Below are 24,074 nucleotides of genomic sequence, written 5' to 3' on the forward strand. Positions count from 1 at the left end.
CTGCATTGTGGGAAGAGGAGTGGGATGGAGAAGTGGGAGGGATCAGGATCTGCATTGTGGGAAGAGGAGTGGGATGGAGAAGTGGGAGGGATCAGGATCTGCATTGTGGGAAAAGGAGTGGGATGGAGAAGTGGGAGGGTTCAGGATCTGCATTGTGGGAAGAGCAGTGGGATGGAGAAGTGAGAGGGATCAGGATCTGCACTGTGGGAAGAGGAGTGGGATGGAGAAGTTGGAGGGATCAGGATCTGTACTGTGGGAAGAGGAATGGGATGGAGAAGTGGGAGGGATCAGGATCTGTACTGTGGGAAGAAGAGTGGGAGGGATCAGGATGTGCACTGTGGTGAGAGGAGTGGGATGGAGGAGTGGGAGGGATCGGGATCTGCACTGTGGGAAGAGGAGTGGGGTGGAGTAGTGGGTGGGGATCAGGATCTGCACTGTGGGAAGAGGAGTGGGATGGAGGAGTGGGAGGGATCAGGATCTGTAATGTGGGAAGAGGAGTGGGAGGGATCAGGATCTGCATTGTGGGAAGAGCAGTGGGATGGAGAAGTGGGAGGGGATCAGGATCGGCACTGTGGGAAGAGGAGTGGGATGGAGGAGTGGGAGGGGATCAGGATCTGCACTGTGGGAGGAGGAGTGGGATGAGGAGTGGGAGGGATCAGGATCTGCATTGTGGGAAGAGGAGTGGGATGGAGGAGTGGGAGGGATCAGGATCTGCACTGTGGGAAGAGGAGGGGGACGGAGAAGTGGGAGGGATCAGGATCCGCATTGTGGGAAGAGCAGTGGGATGGATCAGGATCTGCAATGTGGGAAGAGGAGTGGGAAAGAGAAGTGGGAGTGACCAGGATCTGCACTATGGGAAGAGGAGTGGGATGGAGAAGTGGGAGGGATCAGGATCTGCATTGTGGGAAGAGGAGTGGTATGGAGGAGTGGGAGGGATCAGGATCTGCATTGTGGGAAGAGGAGTGGGATGGAGGAGTGGGAGGGATCAGGATCTGCATTGTGGGAAGAGGAGTGGGATGGAGGAGTGGGAGGGATCAGGATCTGCATTGTGGGAAGAGGAGTGGGATGGAGAAGTGGGAGGGATCAGGATCTGCATTGTGGGAAGAGCAGTGGGATGGAGAAGTGAGAGGGATCAAGATCTGCACTGTGGGAAGAGGAGTGTGAAGGAGAAGTGGGAGGGATAAGGATCTGTACTGTGGGAAGAGGAGTGGGATGGAGAAGTGGGAGGGATCAGGATCTGCATTGTGGGAAAAGGAGTGGGATGGAGAAGTGGGAGGGATCAGGATCTGTACTGTGGGAAGAGCAGTGGGATGGATCATGATCTGCACTGTGGGAAGAGGAGTGGGATGGAGAAGTGGGAGGGATCAGGATCTGCATTGTGGGAAGAGGAGTGGGATGGAGAAGTGGGAGGAATCAGGATCTGCATTGTGGGAAGAGGAGTGGGATGGAGAAGTGGGAGGGATCAGGATCTGCATTGTGGGAAGAGGAGTGGGATGGATCAGGATCTGCATTGTGGGAAGAGGAGTGGGAGGGATCAGGATCTGCATTGTGGGAAGAGGAGTGGGATGGAGAAGTGGGAGGGATCAGGATCTGCATTGTGGGAAGAGGAGTGGGATGGAGAAGTGGGAGGGATCAGGATCTGCATTGTGGGAGGAGGAGTGGGATGGATAAGTGGGAGGGATCAGGATCTGCACTGTGGGAAGAGCAGTGGGATGGAGAAGTGGGAGGGATCAGGATCTGCATTGTGGGAAGAGGAGTGGGATGGAGGAGTGGGAGGGATCAGGATCTGCACTGTGGGAAGAGGAGTGGTATGGAGAAGTGGGAGGGATCAGGATCTGTACTGTGGGAAGAGGAGTGGGATGGAGAAGTGGGAGGGATCAGGATCTGTACTGTGGGAAGAGGAGTGGTATGGAGAAGTGGTGGGGATCAGGATCTGTACTGTGGGAAAGGAGTGGGATGGAGAAGTGGGAGGGATCAGGATCTGTACTGTGGGAAAAGGAGTGGGATGGAGAAGTGGGAGGGATCAGGATCTGTACTATGGGAAGAGGAGTGGGATAGAGAAGTGGGAGGGATCAGGATCTGTACTGTGGGAAAAGGAGTGGGATGGAGAGGTGGTAGGGATCAGGATCTGTACTGTGGGAAAAGAAGTGGGAGAGATCAGGATGTGCACTGAGGGAAGAGGAGTGGGATGGAGGAGTGGGAGGGATCAGGATCTGCACTGTGGCAAGAGGATTAAGAATAGAGAAGTGGGAGGGATCAGGATCTGCACTGTGGGAAGAGGAGTGGGATGGAGAAGTGGGAGGGATCAGGATGTGCACTGTGGGAATAGGTGTGGGATGGAGGAGTGGGAGGGATCAGGATCTGCACTGTGGGAGGAGGAGTGGGATGGAGAAGTGGGAGGGATCAGGATCTGCACTGTGGGAAGAGGAGGGGGACGGAGAAGTGGGAGGGATCAGGATCCGCATTGTGGGAAGAGCAGTGGGATGGAGAAGTGGGAGGGATCAGGATCTGCACTGTGGGAAGAGCAGTGGGATGGATCAGGATCTGCAATGTGGGAAGAGGAGTGGGAGGGATCAGGATCTGCACTGTGGGAAGAGGAGAGGGAAAGAGAAGTGGGAGTGACCAGGATCTGCACTATGGGAAGAGGAGTGGGATGGAGAAGTGGGAGGGATCAGGATCTGCATTGTGGGAAGAGGAGTGGTATGGAGGAGTGGGAGGGATCAGGATCTGCATTGTGGGAAGAGGAGTGGGATGGAGGAGTGGGAGGGATCAGGATCTGCATTGTGGGAAGAGGAGTGGGATGGAGAAGTGGGAGGGATCAGGATCTGCATTGTGGGAGGAGCAGTGGGATGGAGAAGTGAGAGGGATCAAGATCTGCACTGTGGGAAGAGGAGTGTGATGGAGAAGTGGGAGGGATCAGGATCTGTACTGTGGGAAGAGGAGTGGGATGGAGAAGTGGGAGGGATCAGGATCTGCATTGTGGGAAAAGGAGTGGGATGGAGAAGTGGGAGGGATCAGGATCTGTACTGTGGGAAGAGCAGTGGGATGGATCAGGATCTGCACTGTGGGAAGAGGAGTGGGACGGAGAAGTGGGAGGGATCAGGATCTGCATTGTGGGAAGAGGAGTGGGATGGAGAAGTGCGAGGGATCAGGATCTGCATTGTGGGAAGAGGAGTGGGATGGAGAAGTGGGAGGGATCAGGATCTGCATTGTGGGAAGAGGAGTGGGATGGAGGAGTGGGAGGGATCAGGATCTGCATTGTGGGAAGAGGAGTGGGAGGGATCAGGATCTGCATTGTGGGAAGAGGAGTGGGATGGAGAAGTGGGAGGGATCAGGATCTGCATTGTGGGAAGAGGAGTGGGATGGAGAAGTGGGAGAGATCAGGATCTGCATTGTGGGAGGAGGAGTGGGATGGAGGAGTGGGAGGGATCGGGATCTGCACTGTGGGAAGAGGAGTGGGGTGGAGTAGTGGGTGGGATCAGGATCTGTACTGTGGGAAAAGGAGTGGGATGGAGAAGTGGGAGGGATCAGGATCTGCACTGTGGGAAGAGTGGGATGGAGAAGTGGGAGGGATCAGGATCTGCATTGTGGGAAGAGGAGTGGGATGGAGAAGTGGGAGGGATCAGGATCTGCATTGTGGGAAGAGGAGTGGGATGGAGAAGTGGGAGGGATCAGGATCTGCACTGTGGGAGGAGTGGGATGGAGAAGTGGGAGGGATCAGGATCTGCACTGTGGGAAGAGGAGTGGGAGGGATCAGGATCTGCACTGTGGGAAGAGGAGTGGGATGGAGAAGTGGGAGGGATCGGGATCTGCATTCTGGGAAGAGGAGTGGGATGGAGGATTGGGAGGGATCAGGATCTGCATTGTGGGAAGAGGAGTGGGATGGAGAAGTGGGAGGGATCAGGATCTGCACTGTGGGAGGAGTGGGATGGAGAAGTGGGAGGGATCAGGATCTGCACTGTGGGAAGAGTGGGATGGAGAAGTGGGAGGGATCAGGATCTGCATTGTGGGAAGAGGAGTGGGATGGAGAAGTGGGAGGGATCAGGATCTGCATTGTGGGAAGAGGAGTGGGATGGAGTAGTGGGAGGGATCAGGATTTGCACTGTGGGAGGAGTGGGATGGAGAAGTGGGAGGGATCAGGATCTGCACTGTGGGAAGAGGAGTTGGAGGGATCAGGATCTGCACTGTGGGAAGAGGAGTGGGATGGAGAAGTGGGAGGGATCAGGATCTGCATTGTGGGAAGAGGAGTGGGATGGAGAAGTTGGAGGGATCAGGATCTGCACTGTGGGAGGAGTGGGATGGAGAAGTGGGAGGGATCAGGATCTGCACTGCGGGAAGAGGAGTGGGAGAGAGAAATGGGAGGGATCAGGATCTGCATTGTGGGAAGAGGAGTGGGATGGAGAAGTGGGAAGGATCAGGATCTGCACTGTGGGAAGAGGAGTGGGATGGAGAAGTGGGAGGGATCAGGATCTGCACTGTGGGAGGAGTGGGATGGAGAAGTGGGAAGGGATCTGGATCTGCACTGTGGGAGGAGTGGGATGGAGAAGTGGGAAGGGATCAGGATCTGCACTGTGGGAAGAGGAGTAGGAGGGATCAGGATCTGCACTGTGGGAAGAGGAGTGGGATGGAGTAGTGGGAGGGATCAAGATCTGCACTGTGGGAAGAGGAGTGGGATGGAGAAGTGGGGAGGGATCAGGATCTGCACTGTGGGAAGAGGAGTGGGATGGAGAAGTGGGAGGGATCAGGATCTGCACTGTGGGAAGAGGAGTGGGATGGAGAAGTGGGAGGGATCAGGATCTGCACTGTGGGAAGAGGAGTGGGATGGAGAAGTGGGAGGGGTCAGGATCTGTACTGTGGGAAGAGGAGTGGGAGGGATCAGGATCTGCACTGTGGGAAGAGGAGTGGGATGGAGTAGTGGGAGGGATCAAGATCTGCACTGTGGGAAGAGGAGTGGGATGGAGAAGTGGGGAGGGATCAGGATCTGCACTGTGGGAAGAGGAGTGGGATGGAGAAGTGGGAGGGATCAGGATCTGCATTGTGGGAAGAGGAGTGGGATGGAGAAGTGGGAGGAATCAGGATCTGCATTGTGGGAAGAGGAGTGGGATGGAGAAGTGGGAGGGATCAGGATCTGCATTGTGGGAAGAGGAGTGGGATGGATCAGGATCTGCATTGTGGGAAGAGGAGTGGGATGGAGAAGTGGGAGGGATCAGGATCTGCACTGTGGGAAGAGTGGGATGGAGAAGTGGGAGGGATCAGGATCTGCATTGTGGGAAGAGGAGTGGGATGGAGAAGTGGGAGGGATCAGGATCTGCATTGTGGGAAGAGGAGTGGGATGGAGTAGTGGGAGGGATCAGGATTTGCACTGTGGGAGGAGTGGGATGGAGAAGTGGGAGGGATCAGGATCTGCACTGTGGGAAGAGGAGTTGGAGGGATCAGGATCTGCACTGTGGGAAGAGGAGTGGGATGGAGAAGTGGGAGGGATCAGGATCTGCATTGTGGGAAGAGGAGTGGGATGGAGAAGTTGGAGGGATCAGGATCTGCACTGTGGGAGGAGTGGGATGGAGAAGTGGGAGGGATCAGGATCTGCACTGCGGGAAGAGGAGTGGGAGAGAGAAATGGGAGGGATCAGGATCTGCATTGTGGGAAGAGGAGTGGGATGGAGAAGTGGGAAGGATCAGGATCTGCACTGTGGGAAGAGGAGTGGGATGGAGAAGTGGAAGGGATCAGGATCTGCACTGTGGGAGGAGTGGGATGGAGAAGTGGGAAGGGATCTGGATCTGCACTGTGGGAGGAGTGGGATGGAGAAGTGGGAAGGGATCAGGATCTGCACTGTGGGAAGAGGAGTGGGAGGGATCAGGATCTGCACTGTGGGAAGAGGAGTGGGATGGAGTAGTGGGAGGGATCAAGATCTGCACTGTGGGAAGAGGAGTGGGATGGAGAAGTGGGGAGGGATCAGGATCTGCACTGTGGGAAGAGGAGTGGGATGGAGAAGTGGGAGGGATCAGGATCTGCACTGTGGGAAGAGGAGTGGGATGGAGAAGTGGGAGGGATCAGGATCTGCACTGTGGGAAGAGGAGTGGGATGGAGAAGTGGGAGGGGTCAGGATCTGTACTGTGGGAAGAGGAGTGGGAGGGATCAGGATCTGCACTGTGGGAAGAGGAGTGGGATGGAGTAGTGGGAGGGATCAAGATCTGCACTGTGGGAAGAGGAGTGGGATGGAGAAGTGGGGAGGGATCAGGATCTGCACTGTGGGAAGAGGAGTGGGATGGAGAAGTGGGAGGGATCAGGATCTGCATTGTGGGAAGAGGAGTGGGATGGAGAAGTGGGAGGAATCAGGATCTGCATTGTGGGAAGAGGAGTGGGATGGAGAAGTGGGAGGGATCAGGATCTGCATTGTGGGAAGAGGAGTGGGATGGATCAGGATCTGCATTGTGGGAAGAGGAGTGGGAGGGATCAGGATCTGCATTGTGGGAAGAGGAGTGGGATGGAGAAGTGGGAGGGATCAGGATCTGCATTGTGGGAGGAGCAGTGGGATGGAGAAGTGAGAGGGATCAAGATCTGCACTGTGGGAAGAGGAGTGTGATGGAGAAGTGGGAGGGATCAGGATCTGTACTGTGGGAAGAGGAGTGGGATGGAGAAGTGGGAGGGATCAGGATCTGCATTGTGGGAAAAGGAGTGGGATGGAGAAGTGGGAGGGATCAGGATCTGTACTGTGGGAAGAGCAGTGGGATGGATCAGGATCTGCACTGTGGGAAGAGGAGTGGGACGGAGAAGTGGGAGGGATCAGGATCTGCATTGTGGGAAGAGGAGTGGGATGGAGAAGTGCGAGGGATCAGGATCTGCATTGTGGGAAGAGGAGTGGGATGGAGAAGTGGGAGGGATCAGGATCTGCATTGTGGGAAGAGGAGTGGGATGGAGGAGTGGGAGGGATCAGGATCTGCATTGTGGGAAGAGGAGTGGGAGGGATCAGGATCTGCATTGTGGGAAGAGGAGTGGGATGGAGAAGTGGGAGGGATCAGGATCTGCATTGTGGGAAGAGGAGTGGGATGGAGAAGTGGGAGAGATCAGGATCTGCATTGTGGGAGGAGGAGTGGGATGGAGGAGTGGGAGGGATCGGGATCTGCACTGTGGGAAGAGGAGTGGGGTGGAGTAGTGGGTGGGATCAGGATCTGTACTGTGGGAAAAGGAGTGGGATGGAGAAGTGGGAGGGATCAGGATCTGCACTGTGGGAAGAGTGGGATGGAGAAGTGGGAGGGATCAGGATCTGCATTGTGGGAAGAGGAGTGGGATGGAGAAGTGGGAGGGATCAGGATCTGCATTGTGGGAAGAGGAGTGGGATGGAGAAGTGGGAGGGATCAGGATCTGCACTGTGGGAGGAGTGGGATGGAGAAGTGGGAGGGATCAGGATCTGCACTGTGGGAAGAGGAGTGGGAGGGATCAGGATCTGCACTGTGGGAAGAGGAGTGGGATGGAGAAGTGGGAGGGATCGGGATCTGCATTCTGGGAAGAGGAGTGGGATGGAGGATTGGGAGGGATCAGGATCTGCATTGTGGGAAGAGGAGTGGGATGGAGAAGTGGGAGGGATCAGGATCTGCACTGTGGGAGGAGTGGGATGGAGAAGTGGGAGGGATCAGGATCTGCACTGTGGGAAGAGTGGGATGGAGAAGTGGGAGGGATCAGGATCTGCATTGTGGGAAGAGGAGTGGGATGGAGAAGTGGGAGGGATCAGGATCTGCATTGTGGGAAGAGGAGTGGGATGGAGTAGTGGGAGGGATCAGGATTTGCACTGTGGGAGGAGTGGGATGGAGAAGTGGGAGGGATCAGGATCTGCACTGTGGGAAGAGGAGTTGGAGGGATCAGGATCTGCACTGTGGGAAGAGGAGTGGGATGGAGAAGTGGGAGGGATCAGGATCTGCATTGTGGGAAGAGGAGTGGGATGGAGAAGTTGGAGGGATCAGGATCTGCACTGTGGGAGGAGTGGGATGGAGAAGTGGGAGGGATCAGGATCTGCACTGCGGGAAGAGGAGTGGGATAGAGAAATGGGAGGGATCAGGATCTGCATTGTGGGAAGAGGAGTGGGATGGAGAAGTGCGAGGGATCAGGATCTGCATTGTGGGAAGAGGAGTGGGATGGAGAAGTGGGAGGGATCAGGATCTGCATTGTGGGAAGAGGAGTGGGATGGAGGAGTGGGAGGGATCAGGATCTGCATTGTGGGAAGAGGAGTGGGAGGGATCAGGATCTGCATTGTGGGAAGAGGAGTGGGATGGAGAAGTGGGAGGGATCAGGATCTGCATTGTGGGAAGAGGAGTGGGATGGAGAAGTGGGAGAGATCAGGATCTGCATTGTGGGAGGAGGAGTGGGATGGAGGAGTGGGAGGGATCGGGATCTGCACTGTGGGAAGAGGAGTGGGGTGGAGTAGTGGGTGGGATCAGGATCTGTACTGTGGGAAAAGGAGTGGGATGGAGAAGTGGGAGGGATCAGGATCTGCACTGTGGGAAGAGTGGGATGGAGAAGTGGGAGGGATCAGGATCTGCATTGTGGGAAGAGGAGTGGGATGGAGAAGTGGGAGGGATCAGGATCTGCATTGTGGGAAGAGGAGTGGGATGGAGAAGTGGGAGGGATCAGGATCTGCACTGTGGGAGGAGTGGGATGGAGAAGTGGGAGGGATCAGGATCTGCACTGTGGGAAGAGGAGTGGGAGGGATCAGGATCTGCACTGTGGGAAGAGGAGTGGGATGGAGAAGTGGGAGGGATCGGGATCTGCATTCTGGGAAGAGGAGTGGGATGGAGGATTGGGAGGGATCAGGATCTGCATTGTGGGAAGAGGAGTGGGATGGAGAAGTGGGAGGGATCAGGATCTGCACTGTGGGAGGAGTGGGATGGAGAAGTGGGAGGGATCAGGATCTGCACTGTGGGAAGAGTGGGATGGAGAAGTGGGAGGGATCAGGATCTGCATTGTGGGAAGAGGAGTGGGATGGAGAAGTGGGAGGGATCAGGATCTGCATTGTGGGAAGAGGAGTGGGATGGAGTAGTGGGAGGGATCAGGATTTGCACTGTGGGAGGAGTGGGATGGAGAAGTGGGAGGGATCAGGATCTGCACTGTGGGAAGAGGAGTTGGAGGGATCAGGATCTGCACTGTGGGAAGAGGAGTGGGATGGAGAAGTGGGAGGGATCAGGATCTGCATTGTGGGAAGAGGAGTGGGATGGAGAAGTTGGAGGGATCAGGATCTGCACTGTGGGAGGAGTGGGATGGAGAAGTGGGAGGGATCAGGATCTGCACTGCGGGAAGAGGAGTGGGATAGAGAAATGGGAGGGATCAGGATCTGCATTGTGGGAAGAGGAGTGGGATGGAGAAGTGGGAAGGATCAGGATCTGCACTGTGGGAAGAGGAGTGGGATGGAGAAGTGGGAGGGATCAGGATCTGCACTGTGGGAGGAGTGGGATGGAGAAGTGGGAAGGGATCTGGATCTGCACTGTGGGAGGAGTGGGATGGAGAAGTGGGAAGGGATCAGGATCTGCACTGTGGGAAGAGGAGTGGGAGGGATCAGGATCTGCACTGTGGGAAGAGGAGTGGGATGGAGTAGTGGGAGGGATCAAGATCTGCACTGTGGGAAGAGGAGTGGGATGGAGAAGTGGGGAGGGATCAGGATCTGCACTGTGGGAAGAGGAGTGGGATGGAGAAGTGGGAGGGATCAGGATCTGCACTGTGGGAAGAGGAGTGGGATGGAGAAGTGGGAGGGATCAGGATCTGCACTGTGGGAAGAGGAGTGGGATGGAGAAGTGGGAGGGGTCAGGATCTGTACTGTGGGAAGAGGAGTGGGAGGGATCAGGATCTGCACTGTGGGAAGAGGAGTGGGATGGAGTAGTGGGAGGGATCAAGATCTGCACTGTGGGAAGAGGAGTGGGATGGAGAAGTGGGGAGGGATCAGGATCTGCACTGTGGGAAGAGGAGTGGGATGGAGAAGTGGGAGGGATCAGGATCTGCATTGTGGGAAGAGGAGTGGGATGGAGAAGTGGGAGGAATCAGGATCTGCATTGTGGGAAGAGGAGTGGGATGGAGAAGTGGGAGGGATCAGGATCTGCATTGTGGGAAGAGGAGTGGGATGGATCAGGATCTGCATTGTGGGAAGAGGAGTGGGATGGAGAAGTGGGAGGGATCAGGATCTGCACTGTGGGAAGAGTGGGATGGAGAAGTGGGAGGGATCAGGATCTGCATTGTGGGAAGAGGAGTGGGATGGAGAAGTGGGAGGGATCAGGATCTGCATTGTGGGAAGAGGAGTGGGATGGAGTAGTGGGAGGGATCAGGATTTGCACTGTGGGAGGAGTGGGATGGAGAAGTGGGAGGGATCAGGATCTGCACTGTGGGAAGAGGAGTTGGAGGGATCAGGATCTGCACTGTGGGAAGAGGAGTGGGATGGAGAAGTGGGAGGGATCAGGATCTGCATTGTGGGAAGAGGAGTGGGATGGAGAAGTTGGAGGGATCAGGATCTGCACTGTGGGAGGAGTGGGATGGAGAAGTGGGAGGGATCAGGATCTGCACTGCGGGAAGAGGAGTGGGAGAGAGAAATGGGAGGGATCAGGATCTGCATTGTGGGAAGAGGAGTGGGATGGAGAAGTGGGAAGGATCAGGATCTGCACTGTGGGAAGAGGAGTGGGATGGAGAAGTGGGAGGGATCAGGATCTGCACTGTGGGAGGAGTGGGATGGAGAAGTGGGAAGGGATCTGGATCTGCACTGTGGGAGGAGTGGGATGGAGAAGTGGGAAGGGATCAGGATCTGCACTGTGGGAAGAGGAGTGGGAGGGATCAGGATCTGCACTGTGGGAAGAGGAGTGGGATGGAGTAGTGGGAGGGATCAAGATCTGCACTGTGGGAAGAGGAGTGGGATGGAGAAGTGGGGAGGGATCAGGATCTGCACTGTGGGAAGAGGAGTGGGATGGAGAAGTGGGAGGGATCAGGATCTGCACTGTGGGAAGAGGAGTGGGATGGAGAAGTGGGAGGGATCAGGATCTGCACTGTGGGAAGAGGAGTGGGATGGAGAAGTGGGAGGGGTCAGGATCTGTACTGTGGGAAGAGGAGTGGGAGGGATCAGGATCTGCACTGTGGGAAGAGGAGTGGGATGGAGTAGTGGGAGGGATCAAGATCTGCACTGTGGGAAGAGGAGTGGGATGGAGAAGTGGGGAGGGATCAGGATCTGCACTGTGGGAAGAGGAGTGGGATGGAGAAGTGGGAGGGATCAGGATCTGCATTGTGGGAAGAGGAGTGGGATGGAGAAGTGGGAGGAATCAGGATCTGCATTGTGGGAAGAGGAGTGGGATGGAGAAGTGGGAGGGATCAGGATCTGCATTGTGGGAAGAGGAGTGGGATGGATCAGGATCTGCATTGTGGGAAGAGGAGTGGGAGGGATCAGGATCTGCATTGTGGGAAGAGGAGTGGGATGGAGAAGTGGGAGGGATCAGGATCTGCATTGTGGGAAGAGGAGTGGGATGGAGAAGTGGGAGGGATCAGGATCTGCATTGTGGGAGGAGGAGTGGGATGGATAAGTGGGAGGGATCAGGATCTGCACTGTGGGAAGAGCAGTGGGATGGAGAAGTGGGAGGGATCAGGATCTGCATTGTGGGAAGAGGAGTGGGATGGAGGAGTGGGAGGGATCAGGATCTGCACTGTGGGAAGAGGAGTGGTATGGAGAAGTGGGAGGGATCAGGATCTGTACTGTGGGAAGAGGAGTGGGATGGAGAAGTGGTGGGGATCAGGATCTGTACTGTGGGAAAAGGAGTGGGATGGAGAAGTGGGAGGGATCAGGATCTGTACTGTGGGAAAAGGAGTGGGATGGAGAAGTGGGAGGGATCAGGATCTGTACTATGGGAAGAGGAGTGGGATAGAGAAGTGGGAGGGATCAGGATCTGTACTGTGGGAAAAGGAGTGGGATGGAGAGGTGGTAGGGATCAGGATCTGTACTGTGGGAAAAGAAGTGGGAGAGATCAGGATGTGCACTGAGGGAAGAGGAGTGGGATGGAGGAGTGGGAGGGATCAGGATCTGCACTGTGGCAAGAGGATTAAGAATAGAGAAGTGGGAGGGATCAGGATCTGCACTGTGGGAAGAGGAGTGGGATGGAGAAGTGGGAGGGATCAGGATGTGCACTGTGGGAAGAGGTGTGGGATGGAGGAGTGGGAGGGATCAGGATCTGCACTGTGGGAGGAGGAGTGGGATGGAGAAGTGGGAGGGATCAGGATCTGCACTGTGGGAAGAGGAGGGGGACGGAGAAGTGGGAGGGATCAGGATCCGCATTGTGGGAAGAGCAGTGGGATGGAGAAGTGGGAGGGATCAGGATCTGCACTGTGGGAAGAGCAGTGGGATGGATCAGGATCTGCAATGTGGGAAGAGGAGTGGGAGGGATCAGGATCTGCACTGTGGGAAGAGGAGAGGGAAAGAGAAGTGGGAGTGACCAGGATCTGCACTATGGGAAGAGGAGTGGGATGGAGAAGTGGGAGGGATCAGGATCTGCATTGTGGGAAGAGGAGTGGTATGGAGGAGTGGGAGGGATCAGGATCTGCATTGTGGGAAGAGGAGTGGGATGGAGGAGTGGGAGGGATCAGGATCTGCATTGTGGGAAGAGGAGTGGGATGGAGAAGTGGGAGGGATCAGGATCTGCATTGTGGGAGGAGCAGTGGTATGGAGAAGTGAGAGGGATCAAGATCTGCACTGTGGGAAGAGGAGTGTGATGGAGAAGTGGGAGGGATCAGGATCTGTACTGTGGGAAGAGGAGTGGGATGGAGAAGTGGGAGGGATCAGGATCTGCATTGTGGGAAAAGGAGTGGGATGGAGAAGTGGGAGGGATCAGGATCTGTACTGTGGGAAGAGCAGTGGGATGGATCAGGATCTGCACTGTGGGAAGAGGAGTGGGATGGAGAAGTGGGAGGGATCAGGATCTGCATTGTGGGAAGAGGAGTGGGATGGAGAAGTGCGAGGGATCAGGATCTGCATTGTGGGAAGAGGAGTGGGATGGAGAAGTGGGAGGGATCAGGATCTGCATTGTGGGAAGAGGAGTGGGATGGAGGAGTGGGAGGGATCAGGATCTGCATTGTGGGAAGAGGAGTGGGAGGGATCAGGATCTGCATTGTGAGAAGAGGAGTGGGATGGAGAAGTGGGAGGGATCAGGATCTGCATTGTGGGAAGAGGAGTGGGATGGAGAAGTGGGAGAGATCAGGATCTGCATTGTGGGAGGAGGAGTGGGATGGAGGAATGGGAGGGATCGGGATCTGCACTGTGGGAAGAGGAGTGGGGTGGAGTAGTGGGTGGGATCAGGATCTGTACTGTGGGAAAAGGAGTGGGATGGAGAAGTGGGAGGGATCAGGATCTGCACTGTGGGAAGAGTGGGATGGAGCAGTGGGAGGGATCAGGATCTGCATTGTGGGAAGAGGAGTGGGATGGAGAAGTGGGAGGGATCAGGATCTGCATTGTGGGAAGAGGAGTGGGATGGAGAAGTGGGAGGGATCAGGATCTGCACTGTGGGAGGAGTGGGATGGAGAAGTGGGAGGGATCAGGATCTGCACTGTGGGAAGAGGAGTGGGAGGGATCAGGATCTGCACTGTGGGAAGAGGAGTGGGATGGAGAAGTGGGAGGGATCAGGATCTGCATTCTGGGAAGAGGAGTGGGATGGAGGATTGGGAGGGATCAGGATCTGCATTGTGGGAAGAGGAGTGGGAGAGATCAGGATCTGCACTGTGGGAAGAGGAGTTGGATGGAGAAGTGGAAGGGATCGGGATCTGCATTGTGGGAAGAGGAGCGGGATGGAGGAGTGGGAGGGATCAGGATCTGCATTGTGGGAAGAGGAGTGGGATGGAGAAGTGGGAGGGATCAGGATCTGCACTGTGGGAGGAGTGGGATGGAGAAGTGGGAGGGATCAGGATCTGCACTGTGGGAAGAGTGGGATGGAGAAGTGGGAGGGATCAGGATCTGCATTGTGGGAAGAGGAGTGGGATGGAGAAGTGGGAGGGATCAGGATCTGCATTGTGGGAAGAGGAGTGGGATGGAGTAGTGGGAGGGATCAGGATTTGCACTGTGGGAGGAGTGGGATGGAGAAGTGGGAGAATTCAGGATCTGCACTGTGGGAAGAGGAGTTGGAGGGATCAGGATCTGCACTGTGGGAAGAGGAGTGGGATGGAGAAGTGGGAGGGATCAGGATCTGCATTGTGGGAAGAGGAGTGGGATGGAGAAGTTGGAGGGATCAGGATCTGCACTGTGGGAGGAGTGGGATGGAGAAGTGGGAGGGATCAGGATCTGCACTGCGGGAAGAGGAGTGGGAGAGAGAAATGGGAGGAATCAGGATCTGCATTGTGGGAAGAGGAGTGGGATGGAGAAGTGGGAAGGATCAGGATCTGCACTGTGGGAAGAGGAGTGGGATGGAGAAGTGGGAGGGATCAGGATCTGCACTGTGGGAGGAGTGGGATGGAGAAGTGGGAAGGGATCTGGATCTGCACTGTGGGAGGAGTGGGATGGAGAAGTGGGAAGGGATCAGGATCTGCACTGTGGGAAGAGGAGTGGGAGGGATCAGGATCTGCACTGTGGGAAGAGGAGTGGGATGGAGTAGTGGGAGGGATCAAGATCTGCACTGTGGGAAGAGGAGTGGGATGGAGAAGTGGGGAGGGATCAGGATCTGCACTGTGGGAAGAGGAGTGGGATGGAGAAGTGGGAGGGATCAGGATCTGCACTGTGGGAAGAGGAGTGGGATGGAGAAGTGGGAGGGATCAGGATCTGCACTGTGGGAAGAGGAGTGGGATGGAGAAGTGGGAGGGGTCAGGATCTGTACTGTGGGAAGAGGAGTGGGAGGGATCAGGATCTGCACTGTGGGAAGAGGAGTGGGATGGAGTAGTGGGAGGGATCAAGATCTGCACTGTGGGAAGAGGAGTGGGATGGAGAAGTGGGGAGGGATCAGGATCTGCACTGTGGGAAGAGGAGTGGGATGGAGAAGTGGGAGGGATCAGGATCTGCACTGTGGGAAGAGGAGTGGGATGGAGAAGTGGGAGGGATCAGGATCTGCACTGTGGGAAGAGGAGTGGGATGGAGAAGTGGGAGGGATCAGGATCTGCACTGTGGGAAGAGGAGTGGGATGGAGAAGTGGGAGGGATTAGGATCTGCACTGTGGGAAGAGGAGTGGGATGGAGAAGTGGGAGGGATCAGGATCTGCACTGTGGGAAGAGGAGTGGGATGGAGAAGTGGGAGGGGTCAGGATCTGTACTGTGGGAGGAGTGGGATGGAGAAGTGGGAGGGGTCAGGATCTGTACTGTGGGAGGAGTGGGATGGAGAAGTGGGAGGGGTCAGGATCTGCACTGTGGGAAGAGGAGTGGGATGGAGAAGTGGGAGGGATCAGGATCTGCACTGTGGGAAGAGGAGTGGGATGGAGAAGTGGGAGGGGTCAGGATCTGCACTGTGGGAGGAGTGGGATGGAGAAGTGGGAGGAATCAGGATCTGCACTGTGGGAGGAGTGGGATGGAGAAGTGGGAGGGGTCAGGATCTGCACTGTGGGAAGAGGAGTGGGATGGAGAAGTGGGAGGGGTCAGGATCTGTACTGTGGGAGGAGTGGGATGGAGAAGTGGGAGGGGTCAGGATCTGCACTGTGGGAAGAGGAGTGGGATGGAGAAGTGGGAGGGATCAGGATCTGCACTGTGGGAAGAGGAGTGGGATGGAGAAGTGGGAGGGGTCAGGATCTGCACTGTGGGAGGAGTGGGATGGAGAAGTGGGAGGGATCAGGATCTGCACTGTGGGAGGAGTGGGATGGAGAAGTGGGAGGGATCAGGATCTGCACTGTGGGAAGAGGAGTGGGATGGAGAAGTGGGAGGGATCAGGATCTGCACTGTGGGAAGAGGAGTGGGATGGAGAAGTGGGAGGGATCAGGATCTGCACTGTGGGAAGAGGAGTGGGATGGAGAAGTGGGAGGGATCAGGATCTGCACTGTGGGAAGAGGAGTGGGATGGAGAAGTGGGAGGGGTCAGGATCTGCACTGTGGGAGGAGTGGAATGGAGAAGTGGGAGGGATCAGGATCTGCACTGTGGGAGGAGTGGGATGGAGAAGTGGGAGGGATCAGGATCTGCACTGTGGGAAGAGGAGTGGGATGGAGAAGTGGGAGGGATCAGGATCTGCACTGTGGGAAGAGGAGTGGGATGGAGAAGTGGGAGGGGTCAGGATCTGCACTGTGGGAGGAGTGGGATGGAGAAGTGGGAGGGATCAGGATCTGCACTGTGGAAAGAGGAGTGGGATGGAGAAGTGGGAGGGATCAGGATCTGCACTGTGGGAGGAGTGGGATGGAGTAGTGGGAGGGATCAGGATCTGCACTGGAGGAGGAGTGGGATGGAGAAGTGGGAGGGGTCAGGATCTGTACATGCTCATGGGAAGCATTGCTGCTATTGCGCTCCACTTACCAGTATAGGTATCATTGAAGCTGTGTATAGCCAGACAGTGCGGGTTGCGGCACACTTTGGCTTGCGCACTCACCAGCTGCAGACGATTGGCCGTTAGAAGCCAGCAGTCCTGAACACCAGTCAGTGGGCTGGAAGGAAATAGAAAGGAAGAACGTTAGTGGACGTCCACAAATCCCTCTATTCAATTTCCAGTGTATGAAGGATGAATGAAACAATCTTATAACCCATAATTAATACAGACACAGGTAAAAAATGCCAACCGCAATCTGTAATACAGTAAAATTAGAGCGATCAACGACGTGTCCGTGCTAATACAGCCCCGGAACAAAGATTCATCTGTATTCCGGACACGTCCGCTCTAATTTCACTCTATTACAGATTGCGGTTGGCATTTGTAACCTCTCGATCTGCAATCGATGTGTACACTGTGTGCCTCTGAGGAAGCGGCTTTTGGCCATGAAACACGTGTCAGGCAGCCTTTTAGTGACTGGATTTCTGAATTATGTCTACGTCCTGTATCTGCAATCTGGAAGACTTGTGACTTAGAGAACATAGAGTGAAATTGTTCCTAAGCAAACCCTTCTTTCTTACTTCCTGTCCCCCTTGTACAGCTGTGTGGCTAATAATGGGGAGGAGCCTCAGATGAGAGGGAACACTTACTTCCTGTCCCCCTTGTACAGCTGTGTGGCTCATAATGGGGAGGAGCCTCAGATGAGAGGGAACACTTACTTCCTGTCCCCCTTGTACAGCTGTGTGGCTCATAATGGGGAGGAGCCTCAGATGAGAGGGAACACTTACTTCCTGTCCCCCTTGTACAGCTGCGTGCCACACAGCAGACACTGCTCCGCTGGAGACTCATAGAAGCTCGCCCAGGAGGTCTGCTGGATGGTGACGGTGCCGTCGCTGACGTCAGACAGTACTAGACGAGAACTGTTAAGCTCTTGGATGAGCGTGAAGGTGTCGGTCATCTCGCACTCGTTCTCAGGGATCTGGACGGTTTTACGGAGGAGCTGCAGAGTGGAATGCCGCTGGACTTCTTTCTGAGACTGCGAGAGCGGCTCCCGAACAGCCGCATCAGTGGAAGCCGCAATAGCAGCTGCCTGTAGAGTATGGAAAACACGTCACTCTGCAGACCCAAAATCTCACCATAGTGCTTAACCTTCTACCTGCTGCTTCAATCAGCGGCTAGCCAGGGCTGCAGGGCTATCTATTGTGAACAAGTGTAACTCCACCACTCATCCATAGGCTTCAGCAAGATTATCATCACGGGGCCACCTGTAGGTCAACCCCACCCCTCACATGGGCCTCAATTCACTAAGCTTTATCCAACACCTTATCAGACGTATGAAAATTTACCTCATGAGTAAAATCTAATTTTAAATTCACTAAAGTTTTATAGATCTAACTAATAGACCCAGCCCATTTAAAAACGGGCTCTAGGTCTACGGCCGCCGCCGCCAGTGCGCATACGCTGCGCACGCAACCGCCGCGCGCCGAGCGTGCCCGACACAGACACGTGCCCGCACCCGCCCACCTCGCTCGCCCGCACCCGCCCACCTTGCTAGCCCGCCCGTCCAGCTCCCTGGTCCCAGCTGTCCGTTACTGCGCACATGCACAGTAACAAAAATCCTGGGGCGCAGGGACAAAACTGCTGGACGCAGAGACCCTTAGCTTTCATTAGGTAGGATGAACATTTTATAGATAAATCTATAACACCTTAGTGAATTCAAAATTAGATGTTACTCATGAGGTAAATTATCAAACGTTTGATAAAGCTTAGTGAATTGAGGCCATGGTGGTGTATCATCTCCGTACCCTCCCTCCACCTCATCACTTACCCTCCCCCCTAAACACTCTCTTCTCCCCCCCCCCACTAGCAGTGCCCAGTCATCTCCTTACCCTCCCTCCAGCTCCCACCTCCGGCCCATCACTTACCCTCCCCCCTAAACACTCTCTTCTCACCCACCCCCCCACTAGCAGTGCCCAGTCATCTCCGTACCCTCCCTCCACCTCATCACTTACCCTCCCCCCTAAACACTCTCTCCCCCCCCCCCCACTAGCAGTGCCCAGTCATCTCCGTACCCTCCCTCCACCTCATCACTTACCCTCCCCCCTAAACACTCTCTCCCCCCCCCCCACTAGCAGTGCCCAGTCATCTCCGTACCCTCCCTCCACCTCATCACTTACCCTCCCCCCTAAACACTCTCTCCCCCCCCCCCCCACTAGCAGTGCCCAGTCATCTCCTTACCCTCCCTCCAGCTCCCACCTCCGGCCCATCACTTACCCTCCCCCCTAAACACTCTCTTCTCCCCCCCCCCCCCCCACTAGCAGTGCCCAGTCATCTCCGTACCCTCCCTCCACCTCATCACTTACCCTCCCCCCTAAACACTCTCCCCCCCCCCCCCCCCCCCACTAGCAGTGCCCAGTCATCTCCGTACCCTCCCTCCACCTCATCACTTACCCTCCCCCCTAAACACTCCCCCCCCCCCCACTAGCAGTGCCCAGTCATCTCCTTACCCTCCCTCCAGCTCCCACCTCCGGCTCATCACTTACCCTCCCCCCTAAACACCCACCCCAGTAGTGCCCAGTTACCGTCATCTATTTACCCCCCCCCCCCCAAGCTCCCCCCTCTGACCACACAAAGTGGCCATTCATCACTTACCCTTCCCCCTAAACATACCCCCCCCCCCCCACACACACACACACTCTTATAGTGCCAAATCACCTCTTTAGCCACCCTCACCTTTCCCCCCCACATGTTTAAAATATAAAAGAAAACACCCAGTTTTACAATCCAATCTCTACAGTGAAGGGCTGCAAAAAATGCCAGGACTGGCTCACTGCTTGACCTTGCTGTGCCCCTCTAATGTAAACAGTGTCTGCTCAGTGAAGTTCTGAGGCACAGATAACCCTTGAGGGACTGGTGCTATTGTGAGAAGTTACCTAGCAATGAAAGGAAACAGCCCTAGGATAGTCCTCGGTAGCGATGCCACACATGTAGACTACAGCACAGCACTTACGGAGGGTTTCTGCACTTTCTCTGCCTTCTCCTTGAGATTGCTGCCACAGTTGGGACACACCTTTGGCTTATGCCTGTTAGTGTACATGAAATTACAGAAGGGATTTTTACATCTCCCTCTCCCTCTCTGAGTTGCCAGGCCCAGGTCCTGTTGGAATGAGAAAAGATATGAGGATGAAGGAACAGGCACAGCAGAGGTGATAACACAATCTTTGTTACAGCACAAATACTGAAAGCAACCATGCTGACATGCGTAGAATATCCACTTTGGACAGCTGCGTTGCTGCAGGTGCACCTCTGCATACAGGCTCAAAACCTCTCCGGAACGGGATTTCCTGTTCACAAAGTGGAGGTCTTAAAAACTGGTCACACCAACTTCCTGTGAACTGCACAGCACCGCCTGGCCAGAGGCGCCTCAGCTACATTATTTCTTTTGGCACGAATACATTGCCTAATGAACTGGAGTTACCCAACTAAACACATCACCATTGCCTGCCATTGGCCTCAATTCGCTAAGCTCATCTCCTGTCTTTAATAACGTTTCTAGAGTTATCACCATGGTGATGAGGCATGTAGTATTCAGGAAATATTTTACCTCAGGCAAATCTAAAGTTACCTCTTCAATCCTTAAAATAACTCCAGAATTCTAAAGATAAAAATTTGGCCTCAATTCACTAAGCTTATCTCCTGTCTTTAATAACTCTTCTAGAGTTGTTACCATGGTGATAAGGCATGTATTATTCAGGAAACATTTTACCTCAGGCAAGCCTAAAGTTAACTCTTCTGTCTTTAAATTAACTCTCCAATCCTTAAAATAACTCCAGAGTTAAAGACAAGCTGTTAATTAGCTGCATGTGAAAATAACTACAGAGGAGGTAAATTAACTACAGAGGAGGTAAAATAACTACAGGAGAGGTAACTTAAGGAATGAAGAGGTAAGATAACTCTCTCACGTGTGGAGGTAAGTTTTCTCTTGCCTTATTATCTCCAGCATTATCTTAGTGAATTGAGGCCAAAGACAGGCCATTAATGAACTGCATGTGAAAATAACTACAGAGGAGGTAAATTAACTACAGAGGAGGTAAAATAACTACAGGAGAGGTAACTTAAGGAATGAAGAGGTAAGATAACTCTCTCACGTGTGGAGGTAAGTTTTCTCTTGCCTTATTATCTCCAGCAGGATCTTAGTGAATTGAGGCCAAAGACAGGCCATTAATGAACTGCGTGTGAAAATAACTACAGAGGAGGTAACTTAACTACAGAGGAGGTAACATAAGGAATGAAAAGATAAGATAACTCTCTCACTGTGTTGTAGCAAGTTTTCTCTAGCCTTAATATCTCCAGCATGATTTTAGTGAATTAAGGCCAATAATTATCTCATAAAAACTGAGGGTGTTCTACCATTTTGTGTCATCTGTGAGTTATGCCACATCTGAGGACAGTCAGTGACATGACTATGTACTCTGTAAAGTACTGCAGAAGATGTCAGTGCAATATAAATACATAATAATAATATGGTAGGACATTAGACTATGACTATGGTAGGATTAGAGTGTGAGCTCCTCTGAGGATAGTCAGTGACATGACTATGTACTCTGTAATGTGCTGCAGAAGATGTCAGTGCTATATAAATACATAATAATAATATGGTAGGACATTACACTATGACTATGGTAGGATTAGATTGTGAGCTCCTCTGAGGACAGTCGGTGACATGACTATGTACTCTGTAATGTGCTGCAGAAGATGTCAGTGCTATATAAATACATAATAATAATATGGTAGGACATTAGACTATGACTATGATAGGATTAGAGTGTGAGCTCCTCTGAGGACAGTCAGTGACATGACTATGTACTCTGTAATGTGCTGCAGAAGATGTCAGTGCTATATAAATACATAATAATAATATGGTAGGGCATTAGACTATGACTATGGTAGGGATTAGGCTGTGAGCTCCTCTGAGGATAGTCAGTGACATGACTATGTACTCTGTAATGTGCTGCAGAAGATGTCAGTGCTATATAAATACATAATAATAATAATATGGTAGGACATTAGACTATGACTATAGTAGGGTTAGATTGTGAGCTCCTCTGAGGACAGTCAGTGACATGACTATGTACTCTGTAATGTGCTGCAGAAGATGTCAGTGCTATATAAATACATAATAATAATATGGTAGGACATTACACTATGACTATGGTAGGATTAGAGTGTGAGCTCCTCTGAGGACAGTCAGTGACATGACTATGTACTCTGTAATGTGCTGCAGGAGATGTCACTGCTATATAAATACATAATAATATTAATATGGTAGGACATTAGACTATGACTATGGTAGGATTAGAGTGTGAGCTCCTCTGAGGACAGTCAGTGACATGACTATGTACTCTGTAATGTGCTGCAGGAGATGTCAGTGCTATATAAATACATAATAATAATATGGTAGGACATTAGACTATGACTATGGTAGGATTAGATTGTGAGCTCCTCTGAGGACAATCAGTGACATGACTATGTACTCTGTAATGTGCTGCAGAAGATGTCAGTGCTATATAAATACATAATAATAATATGGTAGGACATTAGACTAGGACTATGGTAGGATTAGAGTGTGAGCTCCTCTGAGGACAGTCAGTGACATGGCTATGTACTCTGTAATGTGCTGCAGGAGATGTCAGTGCTATATAAATACATAATAATAATATGGTAGGACATTAGACTATGACTATGGTGGGATTAGATTGTGAGCTCCTCTGAGGACAGTCAGTGACATGGCTATGTACTCTGTAAAGTGCTGCAGAAGATGTCAGTGCTATATAAATACATAATAATAATATGGTAGGACATTACACTATGGCTATGGTAGGATTAGAGTGTGAGCTCCTCTGAGGACAGTCAGTGACATGGCTATGTACTCTGTAATGTGCTGCAGAAGATGTCAGTGCTATATAAATACATAATAATAATATGGTAGGACATTAGACTATGACTATGGTAGGATTAGAGTGTGAGCTCCTCTGGGGACAGTCAGTGACATGACTATGTACTCTGTAATGTGCTTCAGAAGATGTCAGTGCTATAGAAATACATAATAATAATATGGGAGGACATTAGACTATGACTATGGTAGGATTAGAGTGTGAGCTCCTCTGAGGACAGTCAGTGACATGACTATGTACTCTGTAATGTGCTGCGGGAGATGTCAGTGCTATATAAGTACATAATAATAATATGGTAGGACATTACACTATGACTATGGTAGGATTAGAGTGTGAGCCCCTCTGAGGACAGTCAGTGACATGGCTATGTACTCTGTAATGTGCTGCAGAAGATGTCAGTGCTATATAAATACATAATAATAATATGGTAGGACATTAGACTATGACTATGGTAGGATTAGAGTGTGAGCTCCTCTGAGGATAGTCAGTGACATGACTATGTACTCTGTAATGTGCTGCAGGAGATGTCAGTGCTATATAAATACATAATGATAATATGGTAGGACATTACACTATGACTATGGTAGGATTAGAGTGTGAGCTCCTCTGAGGACAGTCAGTGACATGACTATGTACTCTGTATAGTGCTGCAGAAGATGTCATTGCTATATAAATACATAATAATAATATGGTAGGACATTAGACTGTGACTATGGTAGGATTAGAGTGTGAGCTCCTCTGAGGACAGTCAGTGACATGACTATGTACTCTGTAATGTGCTGCAGGAGATGTCAGTGCTATATAAGTACATAATAATAATATGGTAGGACATTACACTATGACTATGGTAGGATTAGAGTGTGAGCCCCTCTGAGGACAGTCAGTGACATGACTATGTACTCTGTAATGTGCTGCAGAAGATGTCATGTCAGTGCTATATAAATACATAATAATAATATTGTAGGACATTATACTATGACTATGGTAGGATTAGATTGTAAGCTTCTCTGAGGACAGTCAGTGACATGACTATGTACTCTGTAATGTGCTGCAGAAGATGTCAGTGCTATATAAATACATAAAAATAATATGGTAGGACATTACACTATGACTATGGTAGGATTAGAGTGTGAGCTCCTCTGAGGACAGTCAGTGACGTGACTATGTACTCTGTAATGTGCTGCAGAAGATGTCAGTGCTATATAAATACATAAAAATAATGTGGTAGGACATTAGACTATGACTATGATAGGATTAGATTGTGAGCTCCTCTGAGGACAGTCAGCGACATGACTATGTACTCTGTAATGTGCTGCAGAAGATGGCAGTGCTATATAAATACATAATAATAATATGGTAGGACATTAGACTATGACTATGGCAGGATTAGAGTGTGAGCTCCTCTGAGGACAGTCGGTGACATGACCATGTACTCTGTACAGTGCTGCAGAAGATGTCAGTGCTATATAAATACATAATAATAATATGGTAGGACATTACACTATGACTATGGTAGGATTAGATTGTGAGCTCCTCTGAGGACAGTCAGTGACATGACTATGTACTCTGTACAGTGCTGCAGAAGATGTCAGTGCTATATAAATACATAATAATAATATGGTAGGACATTACACTATGACTATGGTAGGATTAGATTGTGAGCTCCTCTGAGGACAGTCGGTGACATGACCATG

At 52.4% G+C, this 24,074-nt stretch overlaps 1 protein-coding gene across 7 annotated transcripts in view; it reads right to left on the reverse strand.

Annotated features, from left to right (window-relative positions):
* Positions 1-24,074, reverse strand: part of HMGXB3 (HMG-box containing 3) — a 205,552-nt gene that overhangs the window by 114,976 nt on the left and 66,502 nt on the right. For all 7 annotated transcript variants that reach the window (XM_068278426.1, XM_068278430.1, XM_068278428.1 and 4 more), the window contains exons 10-12: positions 19,437-19,583; positions 17,215-17,516; positions 16,417-16,544 (exon numbers count right to left, since the gene is read on the reverse strand). In XM_068278426.1, the coding sequence (XP_068134527.1) occupies positions 16,417-16,544; positions 17,215-17,516; positions 19,437-19,583 (577 nt within the window). The remainder of the gene's footprint in view (positions 1-16,416; positions 16,545-17,214; positions 17,517-19,436; positions 19,584-24,074) is intronic.

Source organism: Hyperolius riggenbachi, chromosome 3 (genome assembly GCF_040937935.1).
Source record: "Hyperolius riggenbachi isolate aHypRig1 chromosome 3, aHypRig1.pri, whole genome shotgun sequence".
Lineage (NCBI taxonomy): Eukaryota > Metazoa > Chordata > Amphibia > Anura > Hyperoliidae > Hyperolius > Hyperolius riggenbachi.